This window comes from Chenopodium album, chromosome 23, assembly GCF_948465745.1.
Source record: "Chenopodium album chromosome 23, dcCheAlbu1.1, whole genome shotgun sequence".
In the NCBI taxonomy this organism is placed as follows: Eukaryota; Viridiplantae; Streptophyta; class Magnoliopsida; order Caryophyllales; family Amaranthaceae; genus Chenopodium; species Chenopodium album.
The window spans coordinates 38,017,400-38,030,283 of NC_137856.1; the positions used below are offsets into that span (position 1 = coordinate 38,017,400).

Sequence of the window (12,884 nt, forward strand, 5' to 3'; positions counted from 1 at the left end):
TAACATCAAAAATTCCTCAAAAAATTTTGGAATTTTTTGACCTTTTTTCGCCCGAAAATAAAAATTGTAGAGATGTTTACTATAGTCCCTAATATCCTTCTGGGATCCAATTAGGTGGGTGGAACCATCCAATTTGCCTTAAAACGACCAGTTTACTCGTTTTCGTACACACCTCTTGTATTGGCAATAAGCTTTCGCGTGGCCTGTATGTAGCCGGATAATGGTCATATATGGGTCGAAACAATATTATCTGACCCTAGGATGCCTCCCATAATGTTCCGTGAAATTCCGACACCGGGTCCCAACACCTCCTAAACCGCTCCGATTTCGTGTATTATAGCCTTCATATTTTCCATCCGTATATCATTTTTTCACCCGGCGAGATTATGCATCCAAGTAATTCTAAGGGTTCCCAAAGCACTTAGGGAGTCATAAAACCACTATGGCAGTTACTATTCTAAATCCAATTTATTAAAAGTAAGAGATACTCTTTCAAAAAAAAAAAAAAAGTAAGAGATACACTTATCAATGAATAAATGATCAGTAATCTTACATTATTAGCATACTTATAGCACTCCAAAATGCTAGTTGATTTTCATTTTAAAATATATCATACACTAGGAGAAAAAAAATTATATAATGTCCATTTCACATATATTTGAGATACATGATGATGAGTAGATATAAACAAGCAAATTTGCTAGGCCAACATAATTACAAATCTGCTACTACTACTGTAAATTATACTTCGTATAAGACAATACTTAGTTTGAAAATGACTTAATATTAAGTCATCAATTAGACAATTATACATTAATCACCAAATTCATAACAAGATCTCTCTAGTTAAGTGATGAAAGGGAGGATATACAAAGTGACTTCATAGTCCCATACACGTTATGCAAAATCTGTAAAAAGGACTAAAAGTGCACCCACCTAAGCTGCTAAGCAATCACCATGCACTTCCACCGCATAAAGTTGTTAACAAACTCAATACACCAAAAAAGAACATTGGAAAAACAAATAAACTCACCGACTCACGTGATAACCCATCAAACCAAGGGCAAACCTAAAGACACGTGGTGTCAATACATTCCGTCAAAATACCGTCGTTCAATTCGTCTTGGATCTTCCCCACAAAAAGACTTACATGGGACCTGGTTCACAATAATATTATTGTGGACCTGAGATTTATACACATGTAACTGAGATTATATTGCACATAGTGACCCTTATTTTTAACATAATAACATTATTTTTTAACATAGTAACGTTTATTAAAACTTGTATAACGTTTAATATTATTGTGAACTTGAACACGACGTTATGACTCTAATTTTAACATAGTGAACTTTATTATTTATATTAAACAGTATATAAAATATTTCATTAAAATATTAACCTCTTATAGCATATATATTACCAAAATGATTTTTATTTCAACATAGTGACCTTATTTTTATTATAGTGAATTTTTTTTTTAATTAATAAAACATCCATAGTTTCCCTAATATTAGTAGTCCACAATAAATTAGTGTGAACCAGGTTCATTTAAGAATTTGTGTTTTCCCCAACCCAGCCCAGCCCAATCTAACCCAGTCCATACAAGCCCAATCCAGCCCAACCCAGCCCAGACCAATTCTATTTTTGGGTGGATAAAAAATGTATATAAAAAAAATCTTCAAAATTATATTTCTCACTCTCTCTCACCCTCTCATTCTTTAAGCTCTGTAACAATGGCGTTTTCTGTAAAAATTGAACCTTCACTCTCTCTATACTCTCGAAAAACACCTCCCAAATTTCTCTCTCATCCTCTTCGCTCTTTCTCTCTCCCTCTTCCTTCTCACAATTTCATCTCTCTCACTAAAATGTCGTCGCATTCTCATTCCGCCATTAAAGCTTCTTCATCATCTCCTTCCACCTCCACTGTAGTCGAATCTCAAAATTTTTCGGTATTAATTTTATTTCAATTTTTTTTAATTAATTTTGAATTTTTTTTTTGTGTTTACTATTTGTGATTTCATTTGATTTGAATGATATCTGAATTATAATATGAGTAATTGTATTAGCTTATTCTTGTTTTGAATTATTGATTCAATGTTTAAATATATATTTAATCGATTTTTTTATTAGCATGTATACTTATGATTTGGTGTTAATTGTTTCTTTGTTTAATGCTAATTATTGCATTTTGTGGAAAATAAATTATTGAGTTTATTGACGGAGTAATACATTGTTTCTTTGATCTCTGTTTCAATATCTCATTGTCTTGAAATTTGCAATTTTTTCTGTAATAGAGTGGCATTTTGTGTTGATCGTTGTCTGATTGTCTTAATTGAGTTCCACAGATAAAAATGGTGCCGACGAAACCTTATGATGGCCAGAAAACCGGCACCAGTGGTCTCCGGAAGAAGGTTTAATTCGTTTTTCGTGTTTGTAAGTAATATGGATTAATACTTCCTGTTAATTTGATGTGGAAACTAATTAATTTCTTAAAAAAAATTGGTTTGCTTCTAGGTTAAAGTGTTTATGCAAGAGAATTACCTTGCCAATTGGATACAGGTTCGAAACACATTGCTCAAAAAGCATAGTTTGTTTACTTGAGATGTTGGTGGCATTGTGATTACGGCATTGATTAGAGTGTGTTTTTATGAATGTGCAGGCCTTGTTTAATTCACTGCCATCAGAGGACTATGTGAATGGGGTGTTAGTTCTTGGTGGCGATGGTCGGTACTTTAACAAAGAGGCTGCACAGGTATGCTCCTCTTCAGTTATGAAATCTGCATAATCTATGCATGGACATTAATTTGTGCATCTTGGTTTGTTATTCAGACAATTATCAAAATCGCGGCAGCCAATGGGGTTGCAAAAATACTAGTTGGGCAGTGAGTATCCTGTTTACGAACCTTTTTTTATGGTGTTTTTTAGTCCGATATCATGAATGAGTATATTTTATTTAAAGTATTTGGAGTATTTAATACCATTTACATACGTGCATTACTGCATTTTGTAAGACCACCCTCTATGTAAGCCTGTTTTAGGTCTGTCAAGAACTCAGCTGAAGACAATAAAAACCTTCCTCAATGAAATTTCACTCTTCTAATCGAGCCATTCGAACTCCATATATAACCTTTCTTTCACAAAAAAAAAAAAAAAACTCCATGTATAACCTTTCTTTAAAAAAAAAACTCCATGTATCACCTTTAGAACTAGAGGTTAGATTATCACCAATTAAGACCTGTTTGTTTTATAATGCGATTGCATTGGTTGTTTTCTTTGCCTAATGATAAGTTCTAGAATCTAGATTCAAGAAATGCACATATCCTTTAGGTTTCAGGAACAGAATCACATGCCCTTAAAATTTGTTCAAGATCATTTGTTTACCAAATGAGAACGATCTTTGACCACAAGTTGTTCACAAATGTTTTGGCTCATTGATATCCCTATGACAGTGCATACTGAATTTAAATCCCTTAGGATATTCCCTAGAATTACCTGGTTTGTAGAGGAATGTTGAGCTACAGCTGCTGCCTGTTGCTTTTGTTTGAGACACCATCATTGTTTCTCTTTGAAAAATAATTATTATAGAACACTCTGGATCATGTCGCATGAAGTTTTTAGCTCAAACACTTTCTTTCTAGCACCCATTACCATTTGTCTATGTCATTGGAGTTGCTCTAGTACCCTAAGCTAGACTTTGAAATTTGCAAATTTCATGGTCATGGGTGGGAGGTCCTTTATCACTTCATTACTCTTAGATTCTGAAGTACACTACAACAACTTTGCAAGTACTTTGGTATATCTCTGTAAGGACCTCCCACCCATGACCATGAAATTTGGTAAAGGACCTCCCACCCATGCCGAGAAAGTGAATGCAGACATACAAATTTGCAAAGCTAAGCACAAGTACTTGTCTAGCTCTATGCAGACATAGCTAAATTGTATAGCTCTAATAATGAGAAAGTGAATGCAGACATAGCTAAGTTGTATATCTCTGTAACCTTCCTTCAGTGCTAAAACTATGTACAAGTACTTTTTGTTGGTATTCATTACTACATGTCTATGTCTGCATTCACTTTCTCGTAATTTAATCAGTTCGTGTAACTCATATCACCTACAACATAATAATAAAATTTGAGACTGGTTAGCAATGTGTGTAAGGAACCATAAATCTTTATAATATCTAGGCACCGTCTATATTATGTGAGTTTGACAAAGTTTTATGGTTGTAGGGATGGTATTTTGTCAACACCAGCAGTTTCTGCTGTGATTAGAAAGAGGAAGGCAAGCTTCTGTATCTTTCCCTGTTTTGCTTATGTATTTATACAACATAAATGCTAATTAATTTGAAAGCTGATAGCCTGATATCACACTTCTGCAGGCCAATGGTGGTTTTATAATGAGTGCAAGTCATAATCCTGGTGGACCCGATTATGATTGGGGAATCAAGGTAATGTTATGTACATTTGTGTACTCGGTAAAGAATTTATGTTCATAACCTTGTTCCTTTTTCTTGGCTCCGTTTCTTTATCTTTTTGCACATTATTTGGGTGCATGTTGAGCAAAATTAGCCATTACTACACAATGATTTTCTTAAGGCTGGATAGTGCTGATAGAGGTCCTGTTTGCCTCTGCGCTACCACTACAAATATGTTGAGGCCTATTTTAGTTTACTAATCCCAAGGGGCCATGGATGTTATATTGTTATGTGCTTAACATGCGACATGGCAGTCTATTTTTGTATTGTTGTGTTCTTTGATTTTCTTAATTAAGGGTAACAATTTTGTATTAATGTTTCAGTTCAACTACAGCAGTGGGCAACCTGCACCTGAATCCATCACTGACAAGATATACGGCAACACACTTTCTGTATGTGCCTGATCTTCTGTAAATGCTTGTCTCCATCACCAATGTGCATTTCTGCCACCCTTTTCCTGTGTTTGAAATGTCTGTTGATTCTGCTTTCTAGAGCTCAGTGTCCATTATCCTTATTATCTGTCTGATTCATAACATCATTGGGCTTCTGCCACTAAGTCACTAAGGCAGGGCATCTGCAGGATTTCTCTGGTCGAATACCTATGTTTTTTGGGTGTATGACGAGATGGTAAAACCATAGAAGCTTCTTATGCCAAATCTTCCTTTACAAAGTTTTTTTTTTTTTTTTTTTTGGCGATATATCTCTTTGTAAGGGAGTGCTCGATATATGAAATAGCTCCATTCCCCTTCCGAATTTCCACACATTATATGCTTGAAGCCAAGACATTATCTAAACATCTCCAGGTTTCTTTAGCAAAAAACCTTGTATAAGAAATTCAATTATTCATCCAAAAATGTTAGCTTACTTGGAAGTATTGAAGTCAAATTTGTTCATTTTGACCTTAAATATATATAAATATTATAAACAAATGAACATAGTATAATAAAAATATTCTTGCTTGAATCATCATTCTCTCTCTCTCTCTCTCTCTCTCTCTTTTTTTTTTGTTTGTTTTTGGGGGGCGGGGGGGGGGGGGGGGGGGGGTGAATAACCTGTATAACATTGAATCATATATCTAAAATTTTCTTATATACTACAAAAGATAATAGTCCATTTGGGGATAGACTGTATTAGGAAGGATGTAATTTGTTTGTGGCCTTTGCAGCACAAACTCACCATTTTCTGCAAATATTTGAAGCAACGATCCTTTTTGTCCATTTTGTCTTTTTATATCTCTCTGGATGTTTAAAGAGCACATGACATTCAACCTTATTTTCTTTGTTTCCCTTCAAATTTTAAACTTTGGACGTGCTTCATTTTCATCTTACAAACTAAATTTTGGAATATAAAGTCATTAATGTTAACTTCTTGTGGCCAATTGCTTTCTTCATGGTTACTGTGTGTCTGTGACCTACAAATAGAGTGCATCTTTGTCTCACAAAAATCACATTTTTCTATTGCAAATCATCTCAAGCTAGTATCTAAACAGAATCTTTCTGGAATTCTGGTTATAATTTGCCTAATCTTTTCTCCCAAGTCCCAGATATGTCTCTGTACCTGTTTTCCACTAGAGACTTTGGGGACATTTATATTCATCTGTACTAGAAATCTGAGTGATACCTACATGGGATTATTTTAGCATTCATTTAATTTATTAGGATTCCTTTGCAGATATCTGAAATTAAGATGGCAACCGTTCCTGATGTAGATCTTTCTTGTGTTGGAGTTACAAAATTTGGCAACTTTGTTGTTGAAGTAGTTGACCCAGTTGCGGACTATGTGGAGCTGATGGAGGTAGAAGCACTATTTGAAGATCTAATTGCTTGGTCATCTTATTACTTGTTCTGGACAAGATAACCTAAATACTCTACTGTATTTTAATTTAAAAAAAATTTGTCTTTGTACAGAGTGTTTTTGATTTTCAGCTTATCAGAAGTCTTCTGTCACGGTCAGATTTCAGGTGTGGACTCATATTCTGTGACAAATTCTTTGTTTTTTGATTAAATTTTCCTTTTTTTATTTTTATTTTTATTTACTGCATGCTTCAATTCTTTGTTCTGCGACCCTCTTTCTGAGAGTAGGTGGTGGGTCAAAAGCATTCATCTTTGTATCTAACTTTGACACGTGTACCTTAATTCATTCAACTCTCAATTATTTTATTGTGCCTGTGTCTGACACTCATCTGACCCAAACTGATTAGTATACTTGAGGTCTGACCCTCAGTATATGCTGCATAGTAATTATTGTAAATTTTTGTATGAATAGAGGATAATTAACCGCATATTAGTTAGTTGGAGTATGTGGTTTTAATGGTTTCATTACATCTTTTTTCCTTTTCTGTGAATTTAAATCTTGCTCATTGGTTTTCTGTGTTTATGCATGATCTATCCCAGTGATGGTCTCATTTATGTATCATCTTTTTTTATTTTTTTATTTTATTTTTTTATTTTATTTTTACCTTCTACTAAGTTTTTCATTGTAAATTCCGTTAATAATTTCTCAGGTTCACATTTGATGCCATGCATGCAGTTACCGGAGCCTATGCAAAACCAATCTTTGTTGAAAAGCTGGGTGCCAGTCCGGTAAACTTTTTTTTTTTTTTATCTGAGTTAACAGTATTATGATTAAATTATAACTCTTTTGCTATGCTGATTACATCTCTTGAGGCCTCTTTTAGGAATCAATAACAAATGGGGTTCCTCTGGAAGACTTTGGCCATGGACATCCAGACCCTAACCTCACGTAAGATTACATTCACATCTTACGGTGGAAACTTTTTATGCATGATATGTTCTGACTGATGATTGGAACAGTTATGCTAAGGATTTGGTTGACATAATGTACGGTGAGAATGGACCTGACTTTGGGGCTGCTAGTGATGGTATGACATCTTCACCCCCCCCCCCCTTCTGGCCATTGTTTTAGCTAATGTCAGTTCCTCATGGCCCTTTTGGTGGGGAGTATTATTTGCAAGTAATAATTATGAAGTTTCTGTGTAATTTGTGATGAGAGATCCATGAACTGTCCATGTTAACCCAACTCTATCTCCAAATGTTTGTTTTTATTCAAAATTTTATTGCTATCACTCTGACAATGGTATTGGAAATATATGGGAAAAACATGTACTTGGAAGTAGAGTTGCCTTCTTGCATTACCTTGGACATTGATAAGAAGCACACAATCTCGTTTTAGTTAAGTTATTGCCACCATATTTTACTGCCTATTTACTGGGAAATTGCTGGGAAATTTTTTAAAGTTCCGTTTCACATTCTCAATCTTTTGCAAAATGCTTTCTGAGTTTATAAAAAAGAAGGCGATTTCTTAAAAGGTTTTCTAGAACCTTTTTGACCGGTTAAATTGTGGTTGGCTGTTATTTCACCCCCAGACTATAAGGACTATGGAAGTGTTGTCTTGGGATATCCTTTCCTGATCTTTAATTGTGAAATAAAAAAGAGCAGGTATAAAAGAATCAGGTTTTGAATGTCTTTACATATTTACATTGTGTCTTTCTGCCTGGATTTGTTCAAAAGAATGATATTGAACTCATTGAAGCCATAAAGCTAACACTCCACCAAGGGGAAAAAAAAAAGAAGGAAATAGTTTTTTTTTTATTTTATTTTATTTTTTTATTACTTACCATATTTTTAAGTTTCCCGTGAGTGTTCATTATATGGGTTTGCATGTTTGTCTAGCTGTTACGAAGATTCTTGCAGTACAGTAATTTTCATTATCAGTGTGTAATTTTAGCAATCTCTTTGCGTAAATGTTTACGAGTGGTATTTTTTGATGGCCCAGGTGATGGGGATAGAAATATGATTCTGGGTAGAAGTTTCTTTGTTACACCTTCAGATTCAGTTGCTATAATTGCAGCAAATGCTCTAGAAGCAATTCCATACTTCCGTGATGGAATCAAGGTAAAACCTGTGCATCTTTTTGTCTGCATATCAACTATCTTTTTATACTTGTTTCTCATAGCTCATCCAGTGCTTGCTGTATGTGCTCTGCAGGGTTTGGCTCGATCCATGCCTACAAGTGGTGCACTTGATCGTGTTGCTGAAAAATTGAAACTTCCCTTTTTTGAGGTTTCTATTCTTCACTTGTAAAAGTTATAATCAGATATTCAGGATTTCAGATTGTAATGTCAGTTTTGATTGCAACATTGATCACACATTATGGAAGATGCTAATTGAGGGGTTGTATTGGTGTCATAATCATGTCGCATGATCTTTGTGTCAGCAATAAAACCTTATATAGGCCTGAATCAGCCTTGCATTAGTTGTTCATGCTCTATGGAGGCCAACATAATGGCCCTTTACAGCTCACTTAATGGAATCTGAAGCTGAAAAACTGATTTAGATCAGCATAGATCATGTATCAGCTTATTTTTATAAAATCACTTCTAATTAGTTGAAATTTGGTATCATCCAAAATTGGCTGACAATGCATGGTTCTCTTGTTTCAGGTTCCCACTGGCTGGAAATTCTTTGGTAATCTCATGGATTCTGGGAAATTGTCAATCTGTGGTGAAGAGAGTTTTGGTACTGGCTCTGATCACATCCGTGAAAAGGATGGCATATGGTAAGCCTTATGAGTTATGACTAGTAGTTATGAACTCTCTTATTTTGAACTGTCTGTGTGTGGCCAAGGCAGTGCCTTCTATCTCAGTGCAATGATTGTCTGTTTTGCGTTTAATAGCCATCAGTTCCTCTAAGGTTATGAGCTTGGTTTGGATTGCCTCACCTTGTTCTGATATGCAACTAAATGCCATCAATCTTTTTTCTTGAATGAGCTCATTTAGATTTGTCCCTCCTTGTTCTTGTTACCTTTAGCCTTTCAACTGAAGGCTGCAGAATCCATTTCAAGAACATGCTGCAGCTGCCTACTGTGTTGAACTGTTGATTATGAATAAAGATGTGAATTATCTTTCTCGATTTATTGTTTGTTCCCAAAAATGGATGACTTTGCCGATAGGATAGGTCTCTTGCAGCTTAGTTGCCGATGCCTAGTTCTATTAAGGGCGCTGTATCCACTTCTTCATCTCACCTGGAACACATTATGTTCCAATAACTGGGTTGAGTACGACAGCATAGATTTCTGTTTGGTGGCGTTAATTTTGTGCACAGAGCACCAGATTATTGTAATCCACTTCGCACATTTAGAATGTAGTTGGTAAGGAGAAGAAGGGGGTGGGGAAGTGCCCATGCTCTACTTTATCCAGGTTACTTAGAAAAAATGTACAATTAAAGCTGTACAGTTACTGTGTTATGTGACGTACGTAGTATATAGGAAACTTTTGTGGAAACTCTCAGAGTCTGCTTTTCTGACCAATATTTCTGTAGTGGACTAAAGCATAGACCAAGACGTTGATATGTGTGAAAGTGTGCTGTTGATTATCCATATTTTTGTGTTTTAGCCAATGCCAGAGGTAATGAGCTTCTGATATTTGTGTAATTCAAATATCATCTTTAATGTGGAATGACTTTAAAGTTTCATTATTGCAGGGCTGTTTTAGCCTGGATGTCAATCATCGCTTACAGAAACAAGGAGACAAAACCTGGGGAAAGACTTGTTTCCGTCTCAGATGTAGTCAAAGAATATTGGGCAACTTATGGGAGGAATTTTTTCTCCAGATATGATTATGAAGTGAGCATCAGATCTGCTTTTGTCTGAAACTCTGAATTGATTGATTTTGTATCATTAACCAAATCACTCCTTCTGTCCACAAATATCTTTCTATTAGGTTTGACACGCATATTAAGGAATTTAGTAGGGTGAGGTGATAATGTGAGATAAAAAAATAGTGGAGGGATTCACATCACATGGTTTCGGTGAAATTTATTTATTTATTTTTATCTATGTAAAAGACGATATTTTTTTGAACGTCCTGAAATGGAATACATGAAGATTATTTGAGGACGGAGGAATTAAATTTTTTTTTTTTCCTTGTGGGATTTATGGTCTATTTGAAGTTGAACCAACCTTTGTAGTGCTAGTGACTAGTATCAATTAGATGCAAGGCTGCATATGTCTTGGCAACTTGACCTCATTACCTTTTCTGAGGTGAGCTACATACTGTTAGTGGTGGTGTAGAACTTTGACATTGATGCTCATCTTAACAGGAGTGTGAATCTGAAGGTGCTAATAAGATGGTCGACCATCTCAGAGACTTGATATCTAAGAGCAGGGAAGGAGATAGATATGGTAAGTTCTGCTTTGCTGTTAGAAATTTAGATCTGAGGCTTCTGTCAAAGTGCAGGTACTAACGCGACTCTTGAAACAGGGGAATATGTCCTTCGATTCGCAGATGACTTCAGCTACACAGATCCTGTAAGTTCTAGTTTTAATGCTTTTATCAAAAAGATTTGGAATACGAATGTTTCTACAAATATGTTTAGTAGCCTTATTTTGGGTATTGTTCTTAGGTTGATGGAAGTGTGGCATCAAAGCAAGGTGTTCGCTTTGTTTTTACTGACGGGTCACGAATAATATTTCGTTTATCGGTATGTGCAAACTCAAACTTTTCATTTTTCTGTTAAACATTTTGCAGGGTGGAAAATTTATTAGAAATCCTCTTTTCTATCTTATGTCTCAGCCCATGTCATTTATAAGTGTGCCACATCACCTTTGCCAATTAAACTAGATATCTTTAACACAATCTTTTCATAAGAAATCTTCCTGTTAGGTTTGTGCAAATATTTTTAATTTATGGTTTTTTTGGCTGTCGTAGAAATTTTTGGTAGATGGAGGGAAATAGAAATAATAAAATTCGATTGAATAGTAGTGTGTGTGTGTGTGTGTGAGAATTCACATTGTATAAGTTTTGAATACTCTCTTGTTTTGCAGGGTACTGGTTCTGCAGGTGCAACAATTAGAGTATACATTGAGCAATTTGAGCCTGATGCCTCTAAACACGATTTGGATGCCCAAATAGCATTAAAACCATTGATAGGTTTGTTATTTCCCCTTTTATGCTGTTCATATCATGACCTGATTTGTGTTTGGAAACCTTATTTGCTACCTACAATGTTCAGATCTTGCATTATCTATATCGAAGCTGAAGGACTTCACCGGAAGGGAGAAGCCTACTGTCATCACATAAACCAAAGAGTATAGGCAAGTTTAGATTCATTCCTGATTCCCCATCATGCAGGTATCCTAGCTGAGTTAGGCTTTTCACTCCCCCCCCCCCCCCCCCCCCCCAAATAGTTTAAAATATAGTGCGAAGTATAATATTATTTGAACTGGAATAAAACATCGTTGGATGTGTTCAGATAATCTCAAGAATAAGCTATACCATGTATAATTATGTAGTCTGTTTTTGTAAAATATTCACAATCGAAAAATCAATGAATTAAATCTTCAATAGTTTCGCAAGCTGAGCTGCATACATGCCTGGTGGATGTGCATTTCGTGTTTCTTAATTTGTTCACTTATACCTTTCCATTTATGTAACAAACCATTAACACTATGTGTTCCACACGGTTCTAGGTGAGCTTGGATGAAATACTATGGTAATTGTTTTTTCTTTTTCTTATTTTGGCAGCAGTGTAACTTTGACATTGTTTAACAGTATTGCTTTATTTATATTTATTTTAAAACAGAAAGATGGTGTTGTAAAACACACTCCCTGCCTCTCTGGTCCTTTGCAGCTAATTGAAAGAGAAAAGTGAAATTCATCATTCATCTTACATCGTACACTTTATTCATCAAAGCCGTCAGGCTACCACATCACTCACCCGTCATCACTTAAAACAATCCAGTGAGTTTCAAGAAGAAAGCTAGTACATTGGGGTGGTCAGACGTCTCTGTGTAGCGCCCGCCTCTTCCTTCCTGCCTTTGGTACTCTATTTGGCACTTCCTCTGGCATTCAAATTTTTGACTTTGCCCTTGCCTCTGGCATCTCTGCTGGCACTGCTTGAACCTTTGTTGTGGGTCACGGTGGGGGTTTTCGGATACCTCTAAGTCATCATCCTCGTAGCGCCCACCTTGGCGTTCCTCTCTTTCCCTTTGTAGCTCTTCCTGGCACCTCTTCTGGCACTCGATTTTTTGCCCTTGCCTCTGGCATCTTTGCTGGCATTGCTTGAAGCGTTGCTGTGGGTCACGGTAGGGGTTCTCAGATTCCTCTAAGTCATCCTCCTCGTAGCTCCCACCTTGGCGTTCCTCTCTTTGCCTTCGTAGCTCTTCTTGGCACCTCTGCTGGCACTCAATTCTTTGTCCTTGCCTTTGGCATCTCTGCTGGCACTGCTTGAAGCGTTGTTGTGGGTCACGCTGGGGATTCTCGGATACCTCCAAGTCATCCTCCTCATAGCGCCGGCTTTGTTGTTCCTCCTTTTGCCTTCGCAGCTCTTCCCGGCACATCCTTTGGCATTCCATTATTTGTCCATGCCTCTTGCATCTCTGTTGGCAC

General features: G+C 36.0%; 1 protein-coding gene across 1 annotated transcript; it reads left to right on the forward strand.

Moving 5' to 3' along the window:
- The first annotated feature begins 1,688 nt into the window (after positions 1-1,688).
- LOC145607875 (phosphoglucomutase, chloroplastic-like) lies at positions 1,689-11,656 on the forward strand. Its single transcript, XM_081663471.1, has 22 exons — positions 1,689-1,952; positions 2,349-2,414; positions 2,518-2,562; positions 2,663-2,755; positions 2,833-2,885; positions 4,233-4,284; positions 4,382-4,450; positions 4,801-4,869; positions 6,149-6,271; positions 6,385-6,437; positions 6,981-7,059; positions 7,155-7,219; positions 7,291-7,358; positions 8,273-8,391; positions 8,485-8,559; positions 8,940-9,055; positions 9,979-10,120; positions 10,597-10,678; positions 10,758-10,804; positions 10,900-10,977; positions 11,321-11,426; positions 11,509-11,656. The coding sequence occupies exons 1-22, from the start codon at positions 1,737-1,739 to the stop codon at positions 11,574-11,576; spliced, it is 1,884 nt and encodes a 627-aa protein (XP_081519597.1). The 5' UTR covers positions 1,689-1,736; the 3' UTR covers positions 11,577-11,656.
- The last annotated feature ends 1,228 nt before the right edge of the window (positions 11,657-12,884 follow it).